The sequence below is a fragment of the Mastomys coucha genome, unplaced genomic scaffold (assembly GCF_008632895.1).
Source record: "Mastomys coucha isolate ucsf_1 unplaced genomic scaffold, UCSF_Mcou_1 pScaffold20, whole genome shotgun sequence".
Taxonomy (NCBI): Eukaryota; Metazoa; Chordata; class Mammalia; order Rodentia; family Muridae; genus Mastomys; species Mastomys coucha.
The window spans coordinates 70,609,504-70,631,394 of record NW_022196903.1 but is presented as its reverse complement, the minus strand read 5'-3'; the positions used below and the strand labels follow the sequence as shown (position 1 = coordinate 70,631,394).

At 37.5% G+C, this 21,891-nt stretch overlaps 1 protein-coding gene and 1 long non-coding RNA gene across 7 annotated transcripts in view; one reads left to right on the top strand and one right to left on the bottom strand.

The window, feature by feature from the left end:
- Window positions 1-21,891, top strand: part of Ctnna2 (catenin alpha 2) — a 1,113,581-nt gene that overhangs the window by 1,023,699 nt on the left and 67,991 nt on the right. For all 3 annotated transcript variants that reach the window (XM_031382231.1, XM_031382233.1, XM_031382232.1), the window contains one exon: window positions 17,331-17,482. In XM_031382231.1, the coding sequence (XP_031238091.1) occupies window positions 17,331-17,482 (152 nt within the window). The remainder of the gene's footprint in view (window positions 1-17,330; window positions 17,483-21,891) is intronic.
- LOC116099103 overlaps window positions 8,206-21,891 on the bottom strand; it is a 59,319-nt gene continuing 45,633 nt past the window's right edge. For all 4 annotated transcript variants that reach the window (XR_004122076.1, XR_004122078.1, XR_004122077.1 and 1 more), the window contains 2 exons: window positions 14,766-14,889; window positions 8,206-8,483 (listed from right to left, as the gene is read on the bottom strand). This is a non-coding gene — a long non-coding RNA (uncharacterized LOC116099103). The remainder of the gene's footprint in view (window positions 8,484-14,765; window positions 14,890-21,891) is intronic.

Here is a 21,891-nt window from a genome sequence, read left to right as displayed (position 1 = left end):
AGGCTTGGAATATCCGAGAAATGAGAGAAAACTTGAGGAGAGAATAAAGAGAAATCTTTGTTTCTGATAGTGCTGAGAATTATTACTGAATTGGATCAAACGTAGACACAAATATCTTGTCTTTCCAACCCCAATGACAGCCCTGCCAAGGAGTTTGCATATTGACTTTGGAAACAATCAGACATTTAAAAATAGATATTTTTAATGATCACACAGTGCTGTGGTCCAAAGTGGTACATGAAAATACATGTCAATAGAAGTATGTTTGTCTTGCTTGGAAAAAAAATATTTACAAAGACTTTGTTAGCCTGGAAGCATCAAAGAAAAACAAAAAGAAAAGGAAAACCAAAGCTACAAAGTACAAATCGTGGCCATTTTCTCTGAAAAATGAGAAGAAATGGAAAAGTTTACATGCATATCGAGGTTGCTCCTGTGAACCGAATATACTTAAAAAATAAAAAAATAACATGCATATATTGGTCTGCCTTCCATTGAGTAGTTGAGCTCCATTTGTTTGGACTCCATAGAGAGAAATACACCAAAAAACTTCTGGTGGTGTGTTGTAGTATCCTGTCACTCTTGGAGAATTTGGCTGATTGACAGAGTGATGTCAGCTAAAACAGATTCATGTGTTGAGGCAAGACACATGTTGAAAGAAGACCCATAGAAGACATGTGATGTTTGGAGGATACAAATAGGACTTGTTGGACAATGACAGAGGCTGGGCTAGGCTTGCTCATAGAGCTTACACAGCTGTACAATGCTGGTAGGTCTTGTGTCTTCACTGATCTCCACTTCCCTGATAGAGGCACAGCTGAGAACTTCTGGGCTCTGGGCTCTCCTGGTGACTCAAGCCAAGGCTAAAGCCAGGGTGCTGCTGCTGCTGATTCATATTTGATATTCTGCTCTACCACATTGTACTATAGGTATATACATGAAGTATGTATTAACCTGTGAACTGAACTGCTGATTTCCAGACAAAACAGACAAGAGTTGCTCAAAAGAAACTTTCTAAACATTTCCCCGATATCCTTTCTTTTCAACTACCTCTGGTAGGTGGTGGACTAAAAGAGAGGTTAAAATGTGTGAAGACCATCATTAAATAGGTTTTAAAAAATTACAGTTACATTCGTCTTTGAGGTTGGTGACAGAATTCTTTGTACACTGTAGAATAGTCAACAGAATCTCTGGCAGTGACCTTCTAGATGTTTGGAGCATCTCCTCCCCTTACTACCCTGAATTCCTATAGACAAAATGTCTGTAGACATTGCCAGGTATCCTGGAATGGGGCTAGATTGGGTAAACAAAAATTATTATGATACACTATTGCAAGGTAGCCACAAATATCCCTTAACAGACACAAATATAAGTGGGGTAAAAGAAATATCTCAATACAGACACAGGCTATAAGAAGTGTTGCAGCATGAGGTATATGAGAAAGAGGTTTTAGTCAAAGACAGAGTTTTCAGAAGTTGACCAAACTGGTATATGGCTGGAAGAAATGTTCACAAGTTTGGACCACTTACACATAGGGATGTATGCAGGGCACTTGGCTGTAGGGAGATGCTCATTGTACTACCTGACTGCTTTTACTATGTGCCTAGGAAATGGGCAGGTACTCTAAGAGCGACAGACTCATCTGCAGCTTTTTTTCCACAAATCATTTCCCTTCCTCAACAGTGTCAATGTTTTTCACTTAAGGGTAATTTCTGTGTTATTATGAACACTGAGTTAAATTTAAGAAAATCATTTTGTGGATTCTAGTATGGTAAAGTTGTAGGGGTTCATTACATTGAAAATTTACCTCTTTCTGATTAAGGTAATATGGGTTGATGAAGGCACAATAGCAGAAAGCTGCAGCAGGCCTATTAAATACTTAATTGGCATATTTCCTGGCCCCAGTCAATAAAACCTGAATTATAACAGATTGCCAACAGCTAGGTAGTGGTTGCATAGTCAACCAGACTCATCTTCTGACTTCTCATTTCCAAAGGCAGGCTGATGCAGGAGGCACAGGGGCCACAAGTGCACCCAGTACTGGCATATTTAGTTATAAGCAGAGTAGCTCCTTCCACACTAATCAGATTATTTAAAAATGTCACTTTTGTAAAACCGAGAGCTCATGCATGTGTTTAGGGACATGTAGAGAACATGTATGTAATAGGATTAAGAGAGTAGAGAGAGCTTTGGCAATCTGTCAGATGTTTCTTGTTCTGAGAGGAGGTATGAGAGAGAGAAAGAGAGCGAGAGAGACAGAGAGAGAGACTAAGAGACAGAGAGACAGAGAGAGACAGGCAGAGACAGAGACAAAGTCAGACAGAGAGACAGAGAGAGACCGAGAGAGACAGAGAGAGACCGAGAGACAGAGACAGAGGGAGACAGAGAGATAGAGACAGAGAGACAGGGACAGAGAAACAGAGAGAGAGAGAGAGAGAGAGAGAGAGAGAGAGAGAGAGAGAGAGAGAGAGAGAGAGAGAGAGAGATTCACTAATTGAGAAGAAATCTGCTTTTTATCTTTGTTTTGTTTTTATTTTTGTTTTTCTTCTCATTTTAAGAAGCCTTGCCAGGGCCCTGTGCCCAGTGGCAAGGGCTGCATTGCTGATTTATTTCTGTCTCTTGAATCCCCACAGACAATAAATGATCACTCTATCTTACTAATTACATTTGAGAAGAGATTAAAATTCTATTATTTTAGATAATATGTGTGATAGAGTAATGGCATAATATAATTACATGCTTTATAACCTAAATTTAAATAATAGAAGGGGCAGTAGGAAGAGGAAGAGAATGGGGAGGATGGGGCAAGGGAAGTTACTGTGAGTGAACATGACCAGAACATGTGTTGTGAATGTATATAAATGTTCTGATATCCAACATTATGTTTTACTAACATAAGCTTAAACTTTCAAAGATGTAAGAGTTTTGAAATGATTCTGTTTGCTTTCTATAGAAAATATAAAAGGACCAGCAAATAGCACTTAAACTAGAAATTGTATTTAAGATTATTCATTTAGACCAGTTAGCGACACTAGAGTGGATTCAGGATGGGGTTCATAAAACTCTAGCACCTTGCTGCTGCTTACTGACATCAATAGTAACCAAATTCGTTAATGCTCCTGGGATAAGTTTTCTGTGTTGGTCATGGTCAATGTTATAAAGCTTGGAATAAGTACAGTGCTGTCCGTGCCTTCTGAATTTCTGTCGTCACCATGACCAATCACTGCTAAATCTTCTGTTTAAAGCTTCTTCCCCCTCTGGATGAGAGCCTCATTTTTCTCCCAGCAAAACACATCCACATGTCTCCCACTATTGTCCCTGTAATATTCTGAATTTCCTCCTCCTCAACATCTGTTTGTTGAGAATATCCTGTATTGAACATATCCTTTAATATATAACTCTAGTCTCAGCTAGAAACAATGAATACTTTTATCAGTGCCTTTACATTAAGTATATGCTCTTCAAGATACGGGATGTACTTAGACCATGTTCAATTCAGAGAGGCTGCTTTTCATGCGCTTATCCATTCCTTGTGATGGGCTGATCATATTAGTACTTGTATCTATCTATCTATCTATCTATCTATCTATCTATCTATCTATCATCTATCTACACCTCTACTTATAGCTCTGTCTTTCTATATATGATATGCATATGCATATGCATATGGATATATATATATATATATATATATATTATATATATATATCTGTTGAACTTCTTTTGTGTAGAGGAGATTATGTCTACCAGCACCCCTAGCCTCATAGCTCTAGATTTTGTTTCCTTTTACTTTCTTCATATTCATGATAATCATTCTTACTGTTTTTTTAGACACATTTATTGGGATTATGTTTTATGATTGAGCAGATTTAGATGACCTGCCTTATCTTTGTAGCTGGATTTTAGCAGGAAGAGTACAAAAGGAGGTCAACTTCAGAATAAGTTGGTGGGGTATCTTATTGGAAAGGCAGAAATGTTAGAGACGACCATTAAAATATAAGTCAATTCTCTATTGGTGACCTTCAAATTAGGTTATGAAAGTAATGGATTTCAACAGAAGCTATTATGACCGACATTGCTCAGCCTAGACATCCTAATATATTTTAAATGTATTTTAACATAACCATTACTACTAGTGTAAAGCATTTTATTCTCTCCTGAAAGGTCAAAATGATGGTGATGTGGAGTAAATGTGTTACTTGCAGGTAGCTCTAGTATTTGTCGTGGTGAGAACAAATACGGAAGGAAGAAGAAATTTCAATCACTAGATAATCTTTAAAGAGGTAACATGCGATTTGTCTTTCTACCTTTCCCAAATGATAGATACCTTCAAGTTGTACATGTTGCAGAGATTTGAATGATAGATGTTTTTTGGCTTTCCAGCATATTTTATGCATATACATGCACAAGAATGAACACAGCACAATGAGGTAGGTCAGAGGACTACTTGCAGGAGTTGGTTCTCTTTCTACTATGAGCATTCTGGGATATAGTAGTTTCTGTACAAACCTAGACACACCTGGGAAGATGCAAAATCAACTGAAGGGTTGCTTCCATTACCTTGCCTGTGGGCATATTTTGGAGAGCATTTACTTGATAGTTGATGGATGGTAAAGGTCCCAACCCTAGATAGGTGAATTTGAGCTATATGTAAAGGCTAGCTGAACAAGCCAGGAGAAGCAAACCAGTAAGTGGAATTCTTCTGTGGTCACAGCTTCAGTTCTTGTGTGCAAGTTCTTATCTTGGGTTCTTGCCTTGGCTTCCCTAGATGATGGACTGAAAAAAGTAAGCTAAAATACACCCCATTGTCCTTAAGTTTCTTTTGGTCACAGTGTTTATGACAGCAACTGGATATCAAAGTAGAACATGGAGATAGGCTTGTCAGGTTTGGAGGCAATGGCCTGCTAAGCCATCTCACTGGTCCATTGTTTTTTATATAAAATTTATTACTTTATCTTAAAAGTAAATATTGGATTCATTTTTATCTAAATACATATATATACATATATATATATATATATATAGTGAGTATGTGTGAGCGAGAGAGAGAGGAGGAAAGAGAGAGAGAGAGAGAGAGAGAGAGAGAGAGAGAGAGAGAGAGAAAGAGAGAGTAGGTATATGTGTATATGTGCTATGTGTGTACAGTAGCTCCCAGAGGCCAGAAGACATATCTGATTCCCTGGAACCAGAGTTATAGATGGTTGAGAACCATCTTGCAGGTGCAATGAACTGAATCTAGATTCAGAGCAAGAGCAATAAATGCTTTTACCTGCTGTACCATCTTTCCTGCACCTGAATATAGGATTCCTAATGCAGAGGAAAAAATAAACTCATTATGCCAACTGCTCCCAGCATTGCATTCTGCCTTTCAGGATAGAATGAAGGCAGGTGACTTCTGTCTCTAAAGAGGAAAGCTGCACTATAGGGGAGAATCTACATATTTGTGAACCCAAAAGCTTATAGAGTCGTCTGTTTACCAATGTCCACTTCCCTCCTTAGGCTGGGGGAAAATGTGTGACCTTCAGTTTAAACAAATTCCTGTAGGTAAGAGGATTATTAAGACTCTTCCTCAAAGATGTCTGAAGCTTGGCATTTAGTTTTCCCTGTGATGTGTTTGATAATGTGTATCTCTTGGGAAAATGGAGTCTGATAGCTCTGTCCAGGATATTTCATTGTCAAGTTACTCTTTGAACCAGGTTACAGATAATTTTTGCCTAGAAATACTTAATTGTGGGGTTCATCCAAATATTTTTCTCTTATTTGCTTAGTCATTCACTTTAAGTTCTATGATTCATACACATCCTGCTCACTCAGCAGAGAGGTAGAAGAGCCACCCCAGAAAATACAACTTAAAATAAAAAGTACAATATAGCCTCATAACAAGGCATGCACATGGAGATCGGGTAATGTCAACCAGGAAGACTCACACACAGTTGTACACTCCTGTGCTGTGAATTCATTCTTGTCTGTGAGTACTTTATTAGTATTCATGGAATAAAGAAAACACAAAAGGTAAGGTGTCAATTTCTAGACATTCATGGACCACAATATGGACTCAGAGTCCTGGGTCATGCTGCTTTGTCATTTCAATGGTTCTCATGACCAAGGTCTGTGGTGGTGCCTGTGAAGTAGGAGAGGGGTCTTCGAATGTTGTCAGACCCTGGGTTGGTAGCATGTATCTATTTCCTAAGTGGAAGCAGTGATATGACACATCACCCATATTCTCTCAAGAGGAAAGACACTATGGCAGGAACATGAACTTGACAGGAAGAGGAAGAAAACCAAGCTGAGAGTTGCTCATTGGGAGGCAGTCCGTTGAGCACGGCTGGAGACATGGTGAAATAGTTTTGAGTAGGAAAGCTAGAAAGCTAGAAATGTACCCAGGAGGCCTGAGATAGCTCATGTGCATAAGAACCGGGGAAATGTTATTTGTTATGGTCAAATGACATCTAGTCCTGGTGTGCTTTTCTATTTCACTTGTCATCTTATGTTGCTGATGCCTTCCTTTTCTGTGAAGATTGGACCCTTCACCACATCAGCCAATTCCACTTCCATTTTTCCCTAGTGCATCAATCATTTATTTGGCTCCTTTATAGTGCCTGACATCTCAAACTCCTTAATTTACAGATTTGTATATTTTATAATAAATGTATATCCATGTTTTTCCTGTTCTCTCTCTGTCCTCTGTACATCTATTTAACTGTGTATATGTATTAATTTTAATCAAATTTTAACCCCTTGAGATCTAAAACCATCTGCTCATCTCCCACAGGTTGGATGGGAGTCGAAATTCAAAATTGTTTATTGATATAAACTAAAACCATAGTGAAACCATGCTTGCTTTTGAAAAGTTTTAGCTTTTCTTTTAAAATTACATATTTAATGATCAAAATCAGAATCTTTGAAATCATGTGTAAGAAATTCTCAGTAAGTGTTTCATTGCATCTTAATGCAATCTAAGTATTTAAACCTCACAGATGCCAAATTAAACTGTGTTTATCAAGCTAGGTTTTGACGAACACTGTAAGCTAAATAAGGCTTTGCATTCAACTCTTTATTTATTCCTCAAGGTTCAGAATTAAATGTGCCATCCTTCCTCCTGGAGTTATAAACCATTTGTGATTATTTTTGAAACGCTTATTTTAAACTATACGAAAACCTTCCAAGCAAGCAGTTTCTTTCCTTGGGGAAAGGAATTTGTGTCTAGACAAGAGCAGATGGACGCGCCCCGATTCTCTCAGGGTAGTCATCGTGAATGGAATTTAGAATTACTTTTTTTGTGTGTGGTTTTCTTCTTCTAGGCAGTCCTTTTTCATCTTTTATCAAACAATTCAGCTCATGGGTTATGTATGGCCTTCTGGAACTCGGATTTGGTTTTGATGTTTGAAATGTACATTATAATTTTCTAAACATGAATGTATGAAAATGGCAGACTTCAGGAACTCCCACTGAGAGAACAGATGACTGACAGTGATGAAAGAAAGCCCAAAGAGGATGTGGTGATGGAGGACTGGCTAGGCTATTGATTGTGGTTATCTGGAAAGGTAGAAATAGTTGATTAATATTCGTGAGGGAATAAAGAATACACTCGGTTGAGCCACTTTTGCTCATGCTCTTGACAGCTGTTAGGGTACCATTAGTGTTAACAGAGGACATCTGCTTGTTTATATATTTATTATTTGGAGACAAGGTCTCACTGTATACTCTTGGCTAGCCTAGAACTCTTCTATATTATCATGGCTATGCTGGCATTGAACTCAGACACAAACCTACTTCTGCCTCCAGGGTGCTGAGTCTAAGAATTTATACCACATTTAGCAGTGAAGTGCTGAGTTTAGACAAGGTACTTCAGTTTTGTTTCCACATTGCCTCTGCCACATGTTTAAAAATAACTTAGAAGTAATCAATATTTGAATTCTATTAATTAAAATATAGCATGTAACTAAAGTGGTATAAGTTAGAGATAGGCAGAAATAATTTTACATGAATTGCAGATCAAATGAGCAAGTTTTCCTAAACATGATATTTTGTTTACTCTGAAGTAACTGTGTGAATCCTTCTTTTGTGTTTTGTAAGCCATCATTGTATTTTTTTCCAAATGTAAACACTGAAACGTTCTTTCTCTCATGGATCTGATGAGGCCATAACCAAACACAGTATTTAGTATTATCCTTGGCAATCAAGATAAGACAGAAAGCTAGGAGGGAATGGTTTTACAGTGTCTGTAGATTTATAGGAAACTCCTTATTAAAAATGAGCATTGATAGGGTGACACTGGTCCAAGAGAAGAAAGAGAGGAGCAATAGTTGAGATAGCTCAATTTTTAAGATAAACTGTACCAGCTCCAATGTTCAGATTGCTCACTCAATGGCGTGCTCCTTCCAGTCCATGTCATCATTCTCCACCAAGGCTGCTTTTTGTTGGTGGCAAATCCATGCAGATTGATTTTCAAGTCCTATTCAGTGTGTACTGAGAGTATAAGCATTCTGTCAGAAAGATAAAAAGGGATATGGTTGGGTAGACCAATGCAGGATTGTAGTGTGAAAACAACTATGAGAACCATTCACGGTAAGTCTTTTCCATGCCAAGTCCATGGATATTACCTCACCTACATTGTAGATTAGGTAAGTGACTCCATGTCTGATTTACACTCATAGTTTTAATATTCTTTTACAACCTAGTCTTGAATTCATACACTCAAGTGACTCTTCTTCTCCAGTCTCCCAAATAGCTTATATTACAGGATTACCATGTGCTTGTCTTTTTGAATATATTTCTAAACTAGATACAACTTTTAAAAGGCATTATCCCAGTTTAAAAAAAAAAGATTTATTTTATTTTTATATTTGAGTTGTGGGTGTGTGGGTGTTCCAAATGAATACATGTGTCCACAGAGGCAAAAAAAAAAAAAAAAGAGTTCTGATACTCTTGAGCTAAGGTTACAGCTGGTTGTGAGCTACCTGACAGAGGGGCTAGACAGAGGAAGTTTCTTTAACTTCCTCCCTAATTTCTTAATTGCCTCTCCAGTTTCTATTATTTCAGTTTGGTTCCAACTGAAGTCCACATTAGTTCAGGATCAAATATTAGAATTAATTAGGAAAAATTGCTTGGAATAGACAAATGCACCCTGAATCCAGATTAAGTGTTGCTGCTGCAATTTAAAAAAAAAATGTAACATGTCCTGATAGCTGCTATTTACTAATAGTAAATTTTCCCTTTGGGCAAAGCATATGCTCTATTGGCTAGCTATTACTGTGTAATATATCAACCCACATTTAGTATCTTTGTACTATGATTACAGTGTCCTAGTATCTGTCATAGTATCTGTGAGTTGTGGAATTTCAGTACCTTTGTTGGGGGCTAACTTGAATCTCTGAGGAGCTTGAAGTCAAGGTGTTGCCATTGCTTCAGTTCATGAATTGATAAGTAAAAGATACGCATGGTGTGTGGAACCCTTAGATTTGTGTTTCCTTTGAGGCATCACACCTTTGCATCTGTTATCCATAGACTTTTCTAAGTCCTTCACCATTGTAGCCTATTCCAAATTGACTTATGTCTTTATTAGGATATCTATTGTGATAAAACACCATGATCAAAGTAATTTGTGGCAAAAGGATTTATTTTATTGTACACTTCCACATCACAGTCTATCACTGAAGGAAGTCTAGGCAGGAATTTGTCAACAGGAACTGATGCAGAAGCCATGGAGAAACAATATCTTCTGACCTACTCATAATGGCTTACACGATCTGCTTTCTTACACTACCCAGGATTATCTCCCCAGGGTGAGACCACTGTTAATGGATTGGACCCTCATCTGTTAACTAGCAATCAAGAAAATTCCCAATACACTTGCCTATAGTTAATCTTATGGGATATGTTTTTCAATCAAGGTTTCTCTTCCCAGGTAACTTAATCTTGTATCAGTTGACAAAAATCTATGCAACTGGGGCAGTCACCAGACAACATCTGACTTTATTCAGAATAATCACCCTAACAAACAAGAAAGGGAAGTAAGATGGACATTCACTTCTTTAATTTTATTTCAGAAGTTCTGCATTATCTCCTTTGTTATAATCTGTTGCTTAGAGAAGTGTCAGTGGTTCTAGCCCAGGGTCAAGTTTGAGAGACAGAAACATTAAGAGACAATGTTAGGAGGGGGGCTTCTTATATCTTGTCTGACCACACATATGCATGGTAAGTGTGTGAGGGTGCAAGACACAATGATGAATAACATGATTGAGATATGGTAGCATGTGAGTAAAAAAATCCTATTAACATGAACTATATGGTAACATATAAGGACCTTATTTCTTTGGGGCTTGATTACTAAAAGAGAAAAGATACATCAACTAAAGACAGAGTCTGGTGGTATGTGGTCAGAAGGGAAGAAAAAACTGGCAGAGCTAGATAGAGTAAAGAAAGACTAAGATTGGCTTAATGTGATTAGAAAAGAGGTTTTTAGTAGAAGAGAATAGACAGAGTGGAGAAATAAAACTTGCAAGCAATTAAAAACACAATGTGTACGTCAAAGTGGGAAAACTCTATTACGATTTTTAGGAAAAATTGCTTTTTTCTTAGCATAGGAATTAAGAACAAATTATATCAGCTCATAGCCAACCATCATGAAATGTACAACCGATTGAAGTATGCAGAATCCAACCTAGATGTCAAAGGTCCAGAACCTGGAAGAACCTGTAGTCTTCAAGTAATTTGGCACTCCAAGAGTCCATATCCGCTGACAGGAAGGGACTATCTGTACTCAGTGGAGCTATGGGTCCATAACTGCATGGACCCATAGGAAAAAATAAAACAAAAATAAAACAGTATTCAAAAGGAAGTTTTATAGATCTAATCATTTTGACTGATTGTTATCAGCAGTAGGTCTCAGTGTCAATGTTCTTAAAAGGATTCTGAACTCATGATTTTGAAAACTATCTTTGTTGTCTGAGGTTGGGACTTCCTCTGAAAGTTTTCCAATGATACAGAGTTATCAAGAGCTTAACTAGTGTCATGGGTAACCAGCTGGTATGAGTATTCTCTAATTTTTGACTGAGGTTAAGGGTATTTATCAATACCTCGTGGCCACGAGTGTGGTTTGGGTTCATACCTCTAGACAGGTAATAACTTTGAACTTCAGATTCAAATCAACTTCTCACCGCATGCTTCACCGTTATGCAGAACCATCAAGGATACATTGAGCCCTGAAAGCACCAGTTGCACGTTCCCTCAGGGCAAAGTTAGACCTTTGGTGTTTTTAGCCTCCCTAGCATGTAATTGTAGATGATTTGAATTTCCCCTTGACAATACCTAATAGAAACTGTTTTGAAGAATGGATGTTTTTTCTCTATGAACACTTTCAAACAGCTCCATGTTGGAGGGAATACTCATTGGCCCCAAGGAGTCTCTACAAATGAATGAGTCTTTACAGTCTCATTTCCTCTGGTAATGCCTAATCCTTTACTCATTTTCAACTATGAAGATAGTTAGCATCTGTTGTCAGAATATCTGAAGTATGTTGTACTATGCAATACATTTTCTAGGTAGTGGAAGGAATTACAATTATATCCTTGCCCTGATAAGCTGTTTCATAGGTTGACACAAATGTTATTTTCTTGTTACAGATTCACATCTAACAAGTTGGATCTGTTTCTAGAACAGCTTCTCTGTCTACTTTCTCAGAATTTTATAATAGATTTGTCTAAAGAAAGCAGTCCCATTGAATGGGCGGACATCAAGACTATCCTAGAAGACCCTTCTCTATATAAATTTGCCTGTTTGGTCTTAGTGAATTAATCCAGGACAGAAGTGGGCATCTTTCTCCTTGTCATGATGAAATTTCTCCCAAGGAAGCTTAATCCTAAGCTCAGCTTTCTGAAAGGGCCTCACACCAAACTAAGACTACAACTGCCAAGTTTTCTCAAGGCCCTGAAAAATCTTTGTTGAGATTCTGAATCAATATGGAATTAAGAACATCATAAATAAATAGGAAATATGGGGAAAACGACTTGTTTTTTCTAAGAAATATTTAAGGACAAATGAATTCTTCACTCCACCACTTATTTACGGTTCCCATTTTCCTTTCCTCACTGAATGGGTTCTCCATTCTGTAAAAGTATGACAGAGGCTTAGGGTGAAAATTGGGGGAGGATTCAGGCAAACTAATGGACATATAGAAACACCCATTTCTGTGTACCAACTACCACGATAGTGGGTGCATGTTTTCAGATGTCTAGGGATTACAGAAGGTTTCAGAACAGCAGTTGAACTGGAGATTGAGGACACATTTACCTAACCAGGGGGAAGGAAGAGTAGGCATTTCTGTTTGACAGAATAAATTCTTATGGACAGATCATCAGCATGACTTCCCTCTCCCCCTACAATGCCCTATTTGACAACAAACTAAGTCTAATTTCAATTTTTGGATATGTGTAGGGATTGGTGGCATGATCAAACTAGAAAAACAAGTAAACAATATTCAAACATCAGATGCTTAGATGTATTTGCATTATTGGAGATCCCTGTAAAGTCTAAGACTGGAGCAGAAGTTTGCTTACTTCCTCAGAAACAATGGGCTGTCTGGCTGTGCATCCAGTTAACCTTGTTCTTCTCCCTCATGCCTGTCAGGACCCCCATTCATACTGTAGTACAGCTTGTCATTCCTGTAAACAGAATCGCCCTGTGCTATGAAACTTTACCTCTTGGAGCCTCTTGGGAAGATTCATTTCCAAAATCATCACCCATGGTTTAGATCTCAACCAGCACTGGAATAGAATGACCTTGATTTTTATATGCAATATTAACTTCAATTTCATTCCTCTTAGAAGGTCATTATTTTGCAGCCCAGTATGCAATGTGCATGCAAAAGTGTAGCTAGAATGTAACTTTACTTTTAACTTTGATCACCCTTTCAGGGCATAAGCTATTAAGAACAGTTCAGCATGCTGATAAATAATTGCAAAGTGGTGTCTACATTTTTGGGTGCAATTCACAAAGAAAAAAGCTTCTAATTATATAAACCTACATCAGCAACTCTGTTGATATATGTAGTGAGAATCACAAAGGCAGTGTTAGATGTTGTCTTAATTAGATAGAAGTGAGGCCAGTGTTACTTCTGACTTTTTTTTTTTAATCTCAATATCACTCCTGGGGTGAGGACATGTTTTATACATTATCAAGATGTTCAAAGAATCCATAGTCTGACTGAGAACCTCAGGTCCAGCTATCATGGATCATTGTTCTATTAAGCCCTTGCTCTCCTGACTTAGGACTTTAGATAAAGCAGAAGAAAAGCAAGTTAGGAGGGAGGAATAGTATAAAGAGAGCTATGTTGAAGATAAATAGCAACTGGCCCGGCCCTGAATGGATAAACTTAGGAAAATTGATATTCATAAAAGTTCCTGTTTCTCCCTTCTCTGAGGATACTAGGGCCAGCAATATGGTCATTCACCCCAGTGATCTACCAGCTAAGTCTCAGAAGAGAGATTTCTTTTTCTCTGCAGGTCCAAGTAAACTAGCCTTCCAAAGGGTATTCCTCATTAAAAATAGTGCCTTTATAATGTTATTTCATATATATGTTTCCAAGGCAGACCATTCAGTTTTAGATAACCAGTTTGGGAGTTCTTCCATGGGGAAAACCACTTTTTTCTTTGTTTGTGTAGGGTTGAGCACTTGTGGCCTTTCCCTTGTCGACTTTAATAGGTCTACTGGTCTACTGTTGTTGACTTTTTCAGTTCATGTTTAGGCAGCATGAGCTACCTCACATATGTAGTAAGACTTTTTGAGTATACCTTCTGAAATAACTAGGTTTTACTTATATATTTAGGGATAAGAGTCTCTCTCTCTCTCTTTCTGTGTGGTGTGTGTGTATGTGTATGTGTGTGTGTGTGTGTGTGTGTGTGTGTGTGTAAAATCAAAAATTAATAAAGAAGAGGCCCTGAATTTGAGAAAAAAAGCAAGTATTGGTATATGGAAGGGTTCAGAGGGAGAAAAGAGAAGGGGAAAATGATGTGATATAATCTCAAAATGTACAATAATATTTTTTTTCAAAATAGCTCCTTACATTTTATTTTATTTTTATATTTTTGTTTCACTTGAGTCTAAACATAGCTAGATCAAGTCTTACCATCACTTCATTTTTTTTGCTTCCATTATTTCTTAAGGATAACTTCGCACAGATGAAAGAAAATGACACATTTTCCTAGCCCCTGTTAGACTCAGAAAAGATATTCATAAAAACAGAGATGTGTTTGTAGAGGTTGAAGTCTAAGTAGCAGGCATTACCTAACTCAACTATCTAGCTGACATTTATTAATATGTAGAGCTGCACAACGGTTCACTCACAATTCCTCAGCAACTTCCTCACTTTAATAACATTGATCAGACTGCTTTGTATTATGCTGTGGCCCATAAAATAGATTTTTATTTTTTTCAGAGCTTAATTTTACAAAGAGATACATGACTTACAGACTAACTTTAATTCCTTTAAAAATGTTTGAACTATTAAAATAAATCTAGAAAAAGAACAGAACAGAGGCTAATATACCAGAAACCATCTTTTCCTCCTTAAAGGGAAACACTGTACTGAAGACAGGATATAGCTTTTCAGGCATGCATGACACATAGAAATGCATGCATGTTTAAATAGCATACTGCATTCTTTTGTGTATGCTTTTATTATCTCACAAGTGAATTTCTTGTTTCATTTTTCTTTTCCGATACAAGCTTTAACTTTAGGACTTTATTACATTAGCTGTCTTTTTATTTACCTGTTTTGGTCCATTTGTATTACACAGATGCAGTGCCTATGGACCTAGAACAAGCATCTCATGGTAGTTACTCCTGATATCAGAATGTCTGGTTGGAGCCATCAGGATAAGTCTGAGATGTGGCCTATTAACAAGATACCATGAGAGCAATTATTTTCCATTTTAATTTTTGTATAAGTTCTGCTACTCAACTCTTACATCACTTCATGTAAAAAGACACAACCACAAAAACAGAGTCCCAAAAGAGATTTCATATGACTCCAAGATACTACTGATCAGCCAGCCTAGTCTGAATTTCTATAGTAATTGATATTTGACCATGTCCTAGATTATGACCCATCCACCTGTTTGGGAGTAAAATGAGTCATTTTACCATACTTCATGGTAGTGATGGCCAAGATGATGTATTTTCAGTCCCAGCTACAGTAGATAGGTTTTATTTCCATCCACATTTTCATAAGGCTATCATGCTTCAAACTTTTTGTCCGTTATAAGTATGAAATGATATACAATTGCTATCTTTTCAATTAATAATGTCAAACATTTAATTCTGTAATTTATCAGCACATGCAACACCTTATATGTGGAGGTTAGAGGCCAGCTTGCAAGAGTTGCTTTTTCCTCCACCATATAGGTTGTGTGGATTAAACCCAAGTCTTATCATGCCAGACAGTAGGTACCATTTCCTACTAAGTAATCTTATCATCCTGAAAGTGAGGGAAATTTTGTACATCTAAAGTGCTACTAGCAGCTGCATAGAAATCTGTAAAATCATTGATACCATGAACATGCCAGTTTCCTCATCAAATAAAATGGAATTATTGTAACTAAGAACTTTCTGCTGAAGAAAGAAAGTTATGATTTTATTTAAGTAAAACACCTATTTCTAAATGCCAAATCCATACAAAAATACTTTCATACTCTAGGAGGTCAATTTCAATTATCTATATTTTAAGTTCCATAAAAAAAAGTTCATCCTTAACACCAAGGGATAATTGGAAGAGCTCGGGTTCATGTATGGGTTTTAGGAATAATGGTTTCTAGAATTTTATGTTGAGTTGACATGGAATAATTACACAATTTATGGGGCATAGTGTGATGCTCTGATACATATATGCATTTCTTATTGATCTAATGAGCATAATTAGAATGCCAATCACTTCAGTTTCAATTCATAGTTATAGCAATACAGCTAAATAGCCTCAGAATTGTTTCTATGTCGATGCAGCTTAATGGTTCTATGGAAATCTCAGGTGGTTGCAGGGCACTAATACTCATGATTCACCTGGGAAAGGAAAACTGTCCAACTCACAATTTTGGGTTTGATAGTTATTATAGCAAGAACGCTTATGCCTCCTTGCCCCCATCACTCCTCTCCTTAAAAAATAAAAATCATTTGACTTTTTCTAGTAGAAGTGCACTTCTGTACGAATTATGTACCTCAGATATTCTTACCCTAGAAAAGAATTGAGCAGAAATTCTCACGCCAGAGATTAAAATAAATGTCAAAGTATCCAATACCATGAAAGTGAGCATAAAGATGAACCAGGCATGAAAACCCATAAATGGACCCAGACCAATGATGTTTCTATTTTATTGTCCTTGTAAATAAAGTGAGTTGTACTTTTGGCTTACATCTGCCATAGGGATGGGTTATTATAACAGCTGAGAAAGTTGAATTATGATTTTCAAGAGTAAAAAAATTAACACTATTTTCCATATTTGCTACCAGAATCTCTGTAAGTATTTCAGATATCCCAGTGAGCTTGCTTTCTGCTGATCTCAGGGGCATGCATACAAGCATGTGTGTCTGCTTCTGATTTGTGTGTGTGTGTGTGTATGTGTGTGTGTTTGTCTGTGTGTCTGTGTGTTTATTTGTTTACTTGTCTTGTGAGAAGGAGGCGAGAGAAGGAAGTAAGTTCTTTTTAGAAATTTACATGTGTATCTTTTTTTCATACCAAGGTGATATTGATATAACAAATTACCTTGAGCCTATTGGTCTTCTCTTCTACAGGTCTTTTGGCTGAGATGTTCTGTTTACCTTTTGTTCTCTTACATCCTCCTTCCACAGCATCCCTTCTTCCTCACCCTATTTCTTATTTCCTGCATTCCCATCAAAGGTCTAATACATACTTGTTATGATTAATTAAATACTTGTCAATATTTTCTAAGGGCAGTGTAAGACTTATTGTTTTATGTATATTATAATATAAACTCCAACTGTCATACAGATGAAAAAACAGGCTTAGAATGATTAAAAAATTTCAGCAAATTTTCATGAGTGGGAACTAACAAAAATGAAGTGCAACTCAGGTTACTATAATTGTGAAATCTGCTACCCTGCTCCACCTTGGATGCTGCCATAAGTGTCCTGTTTTGCAAACTATTCCCTTGTAAAAAGGAACAGTTTGCTCCCTCTTGTTGTGGTAAGTGACACAAGATCACTGAATTAGACCTACTCAAAACTGGACCAAGAGGACACCACAAAATTTGTCCAAGGTCTGGAATGATGGACAGTAAGAGAAAAACTCTCTGATCTGCATGCTATTTCCTTTGTTTATCCAGTGATGCCACGCTTTGCTGAACAAGTTGAGGTTGCCATCGAAGCCCTGAGTGCCAATGTTCCTCAGCCCTTTGAGGAGAACGAGTTCATCGATGCCTCGCGCCTGGTGTATGATGGTGTTCGGGACATCAGGAAGGCTGTGCTGATGATCAGGGTATGTGAGACCGTTGTAGCACTGAGACTGTAGAGAGACCCCAGTTGTAACTGCTCAATGTAATTTGAGAAGATGTTTGACTCAAAGCATATTCAGACCACGTGGACTAAATTTCTTATAAATGGATAAATGAGTCTTTTCTTTTTCTTTCTTATTGGATATTTTCTTTATTTACGTTTCAAAGGTTATCCCTTTTCCAGGTCTCACCTCCGAAACCCCCCTGTCCCATCCCTTCTCCCCTTGCCTCTGTGAAGGTGTTCCCCTGCCAGCCCACCCACTTCTGCCTTCCCACTCTGGCATTCCTCTACACTGGGGCATTGAACCTCCACAAGACCAAAAGCCCCTCCTCCAGCTGAATCCAACAAGGTCATCTTCTGCCACATACAAGGCCGGAGCCATGGGTCTCTCCATGAGTTGTCTTTGGTTGGTGGTCCCGTCCCTGGGAGCTCTGGGGGTCTGTCCAGTTCACACTGTTGCTCCCTGCATGGGGCTGTAAACCCCCTCAGCTCCTTCAGTCCCTTCTCCAACTCCTCCATCTGGGACCTCAGCCTCAGTTCAATGGTTGGCTGCGAGCATCTACCTCTGTATTTGTGAGGCTATGCCAGAGCCTCTCAGGAGACAGCTATATCAGGCTCCCAGATTTTATCCCCCTCAGTCCACCCTCTAACTGTTCCACATCCCATACCTCTTCCCCCCATTCCCTATCCCTGTCTCCATGAGGATGTCCCTACATCCTCACTCTCACCCCTCCAGACCTCCTCACTTCCTGGGGCCTTGGGAGAATGAGTCTTAATGAGCCCAGATCAGTAATGAATGCCCTCATAAAAGATGTTCTGACTCCTTCTTGCATATTTCTGTAAGTTTCATACGATTTGGTATAATCCCTGCTACTTTTCATTTCTGTTCCTCATAGACACTGTCTTCACCCGAGGATCGCCAGAGAATCAGGAGTTATTAGAGAGTGAAGCATTTTCAGCTTAGTGTGTTAATATAGCAGCAACACAATGAGTTTATTATACATAAATCTAGGTAGTCTTGGGTGAAATCCACTCCCATCACCTACCTCACTAGCTTTCCCCACATTTCTGTCAAGTATGTGTGAGCTTTCATAAATATTGCCTAAATAGTAAACTGTACCTACAAGTTCTACATTGTAGTTGGTTTTAACATATGCTAGATCATTTGTGACTTGTTCTATCCATCCAAAGTATGCATTAGTTTGTCTCTATGACCCCTAGCTTACATCCTACAATTTAGCTGCTGTATAATATTCTACCGTAGGTTTATCTTTAGTTTTTGATTTCTTACCTTACTAACCCGTTAATACAGAACTGTTGAAGCAATTTCATTACAAATGAAGCTTTTGCTTGAAAACAAACTGCTCACAAAGAAGAATAATTGAGACCAAACATGTAACAGTAGTAGACTTAAAACTGAGATGAGCTTCTGTAGTGTCATCCCAAGGGGACAAAGACCAATAATGAGAAACATGTTTAATTATAATTTTAAAATTTGAGTACATGTACTATACTAAATGAAGGATTAGACAGATATCTTGGTGGTTAGTGCTCATAGAGGACATAGGTTCAGTGTCCAGCACCCAGAGTGGGTGGTTAACAAAGACCAGTTTCAAGTGACTTGATTCCCTCTTTTGTCCTCTGCACACATGACACCCAAGTAGTATACATGCAGTTGAGCAAGCACATGTTCTTACTCATAAATAAAAACAGTAGTTTTTATAAAAGTAGCCAATGAAGTTAATTATAACATTTCCTTAGCAAAATGTATCCCTGACGTTAGCATTTTGGCATGCTCCAAGAGCATCCAAGAGCTTTAGCACCCAGTATCTTTACAGAGAGCTATGGCTGAGGTAACCAGACACCCCTTAGCCACAATCTCCACCTGTTTCTGGAACTGTCTAATAAAATAAATTTAAAAAACTATAACATCAAGAAAATTCTATCATGTCATATTATTTATATTTAAACACATAGATTTTAAGTTTGGACTTAGGGGGTCTTGACATCATTGTCTTTCTAATTTACCCATTTTATAACTGTGATACTCTGATCATCTTTCAAGTCTTGGGTAACTGTTTTTCCCCATATTTACATTTAACAATAATGACTCCCTTCTCTGAACACCTATAATAATTCTGCTTGGGGAGAGTAATTATCTCACTGTCCCTTTATAATGATTACCTTCTTTAGATTGTAAAATTTTTGAAAAGATAGATGTCTTTTGTTGTCATTGCCTTCCCCCAACTGGGTTATATGGTTTGGCACATATTGAGAGAGAGACAGAGGGATGTGAATGAAGGGAATAGGAGTAAGGGTAGGACAAAAGTAGGGAAAGAGAGAGAGAAAGAGAGAGAGAGAGAGAGAGAGAGAGAGAGAGAGAGAGAGAGAGAGAGAGAGAGAGAGAGAGAGAGAGAGAGAGAGAGAGAGAACAAGCTTGTTCAAACTCAGAAGATGGAAAAAGGACAGAAAGAAAAAAAGATAAGGGAATCAGAGTAGGAGGGAAAGGGGAGTGAGCTTTTTAAATCATTTCTCTATTTTGTGCTAACTTGTGAAATACGATAAGAAACCATGAGAGTTTTGTTTGCCAAGGATTCTGCACTAAACCCCACTATAATCCCCTGACATAGTCCCTCTTTTGCCATTTTTCTGCTTTGTTAGCCTTCACATTTCTTGTGACAACCATTTATCTGGGAGTCTGAGGAGGTTTATAGCCGTCATTCAGTTTTTCACTCCTAAGCCATCAAAAATCCACAATTTTATATAAAATGCCATATGGTCATCACAGACAGTGTCATTCCCCTATCTCAACATTTAAAAAACAATGCTGAAAATTTTGGAATAAGAAAATGTATAGTAGATATAAACTGTTATTTTTAAAGCTCCTTATACATTCAGTACCCAAATGGTTTTCTGTATTTAAGTAATTTCATGGCCTCAATTTTTAGTATAATTATTAAATCTATAGGACTTAGAAAATTCTATTGTGCAAGGAAAGAATGATTGGGAAGGGAGCATTTCCTGACACCTCACATGACTGTGTAACCTCTTCCCAAAGTGCTGATTATACTTAAAACAATAACAACAACAACAACAACAACAACAACAATAAAGAAATCTCACGTATAGTCATTTAAAAACTCATAACTGTAGGAAGGACCATGATGGATCAAACTCTCCATCACCTTGTCTCTCAGCAATCAATACATATTTAATGAAGATGTTGGTGTCTGTGTGGCCTCCAAGATAATTCCATGCAGCCCCAGATGTATACAAAGTTTGTGCATCCCAGGTTCCAGCTTCACTATTCAAGGCCATACATTTGTCATGGAACAGATATTTCTCCTTATTTCATGAGCCTATTGGCCATTTGCTTCCCTAATGAGATCTATCCTCTGTGTCTGGTGGATATGTGCAAGTCTTCTTATTATCTTCACAGGACATTTGAAAAGTAAATATGCAAACTAGGAAGACTATCTATCTCCTCACCCACAATAATTATGATTAAGTGTGCACCCTGAATAAGCAGCTCATTAGGACTGATTCAGTGCTTTTGAGGCAAATGCATGGTTAAGATTATGGACATTATTTATATGTATGTTTTAAAATACACATACAATATTTACAAGTATATATTATATTTAAAATCATTTCAATTCAACTTTAAAATTAATTTTAAGGTGATTAAAAATTTAAAAGTAATTATGTAGTATAATATATAATAGGATATATATATATATATATATATATATATATATATATATATATATATATCCTAAAGGCACCATGCTTCAAATACATCACAGAGGTATTACAACCAAGTTCATAGGAGCACAGACTCACATTGGAAAACAGTTTCTCTGATGTGGGTGTTCTCTCTGTGAGGCATGTTACAAACTACAGAATTTAGGAACATTCCATTCACCACTAGCTTTGCCAGTGTTTGCCAAGCTTTCAGCACTGCTTTTCCTTGCCATTTTAAACAGAGAAATTGTTAGCCAAAAGCACACAAAAGGACATTAAATAGTCCTTAGACAGGAGATTTGCTCAGAGTCTTAGTGTTCAAAAAAATAAAGAGAGCCCTAAGTTCACCTTTGAACTTAGGTAGAGATATGTACAACAGAGTCTGGGAATAATTACAAATTATTGATTTTTGAGATAGTATTCGAAATAAGTTCTGGGGAGGAGAAAGATTCATAAATGAGGAATTTGCAGATAATGAGGATCAAAAACACACTGAAGATACTTTTTATTTGCTGGACAATGGTGGCTCACAACTTTAATCCCAGCACTCAAGAGGTAGAGGTGGGTGGATTATTTTGAGTTCAAGGCCAGGCTACTCTACAGAGTGATTTTCAGGGCATCCAGGACTACATGGAGAAACCCTGTTTC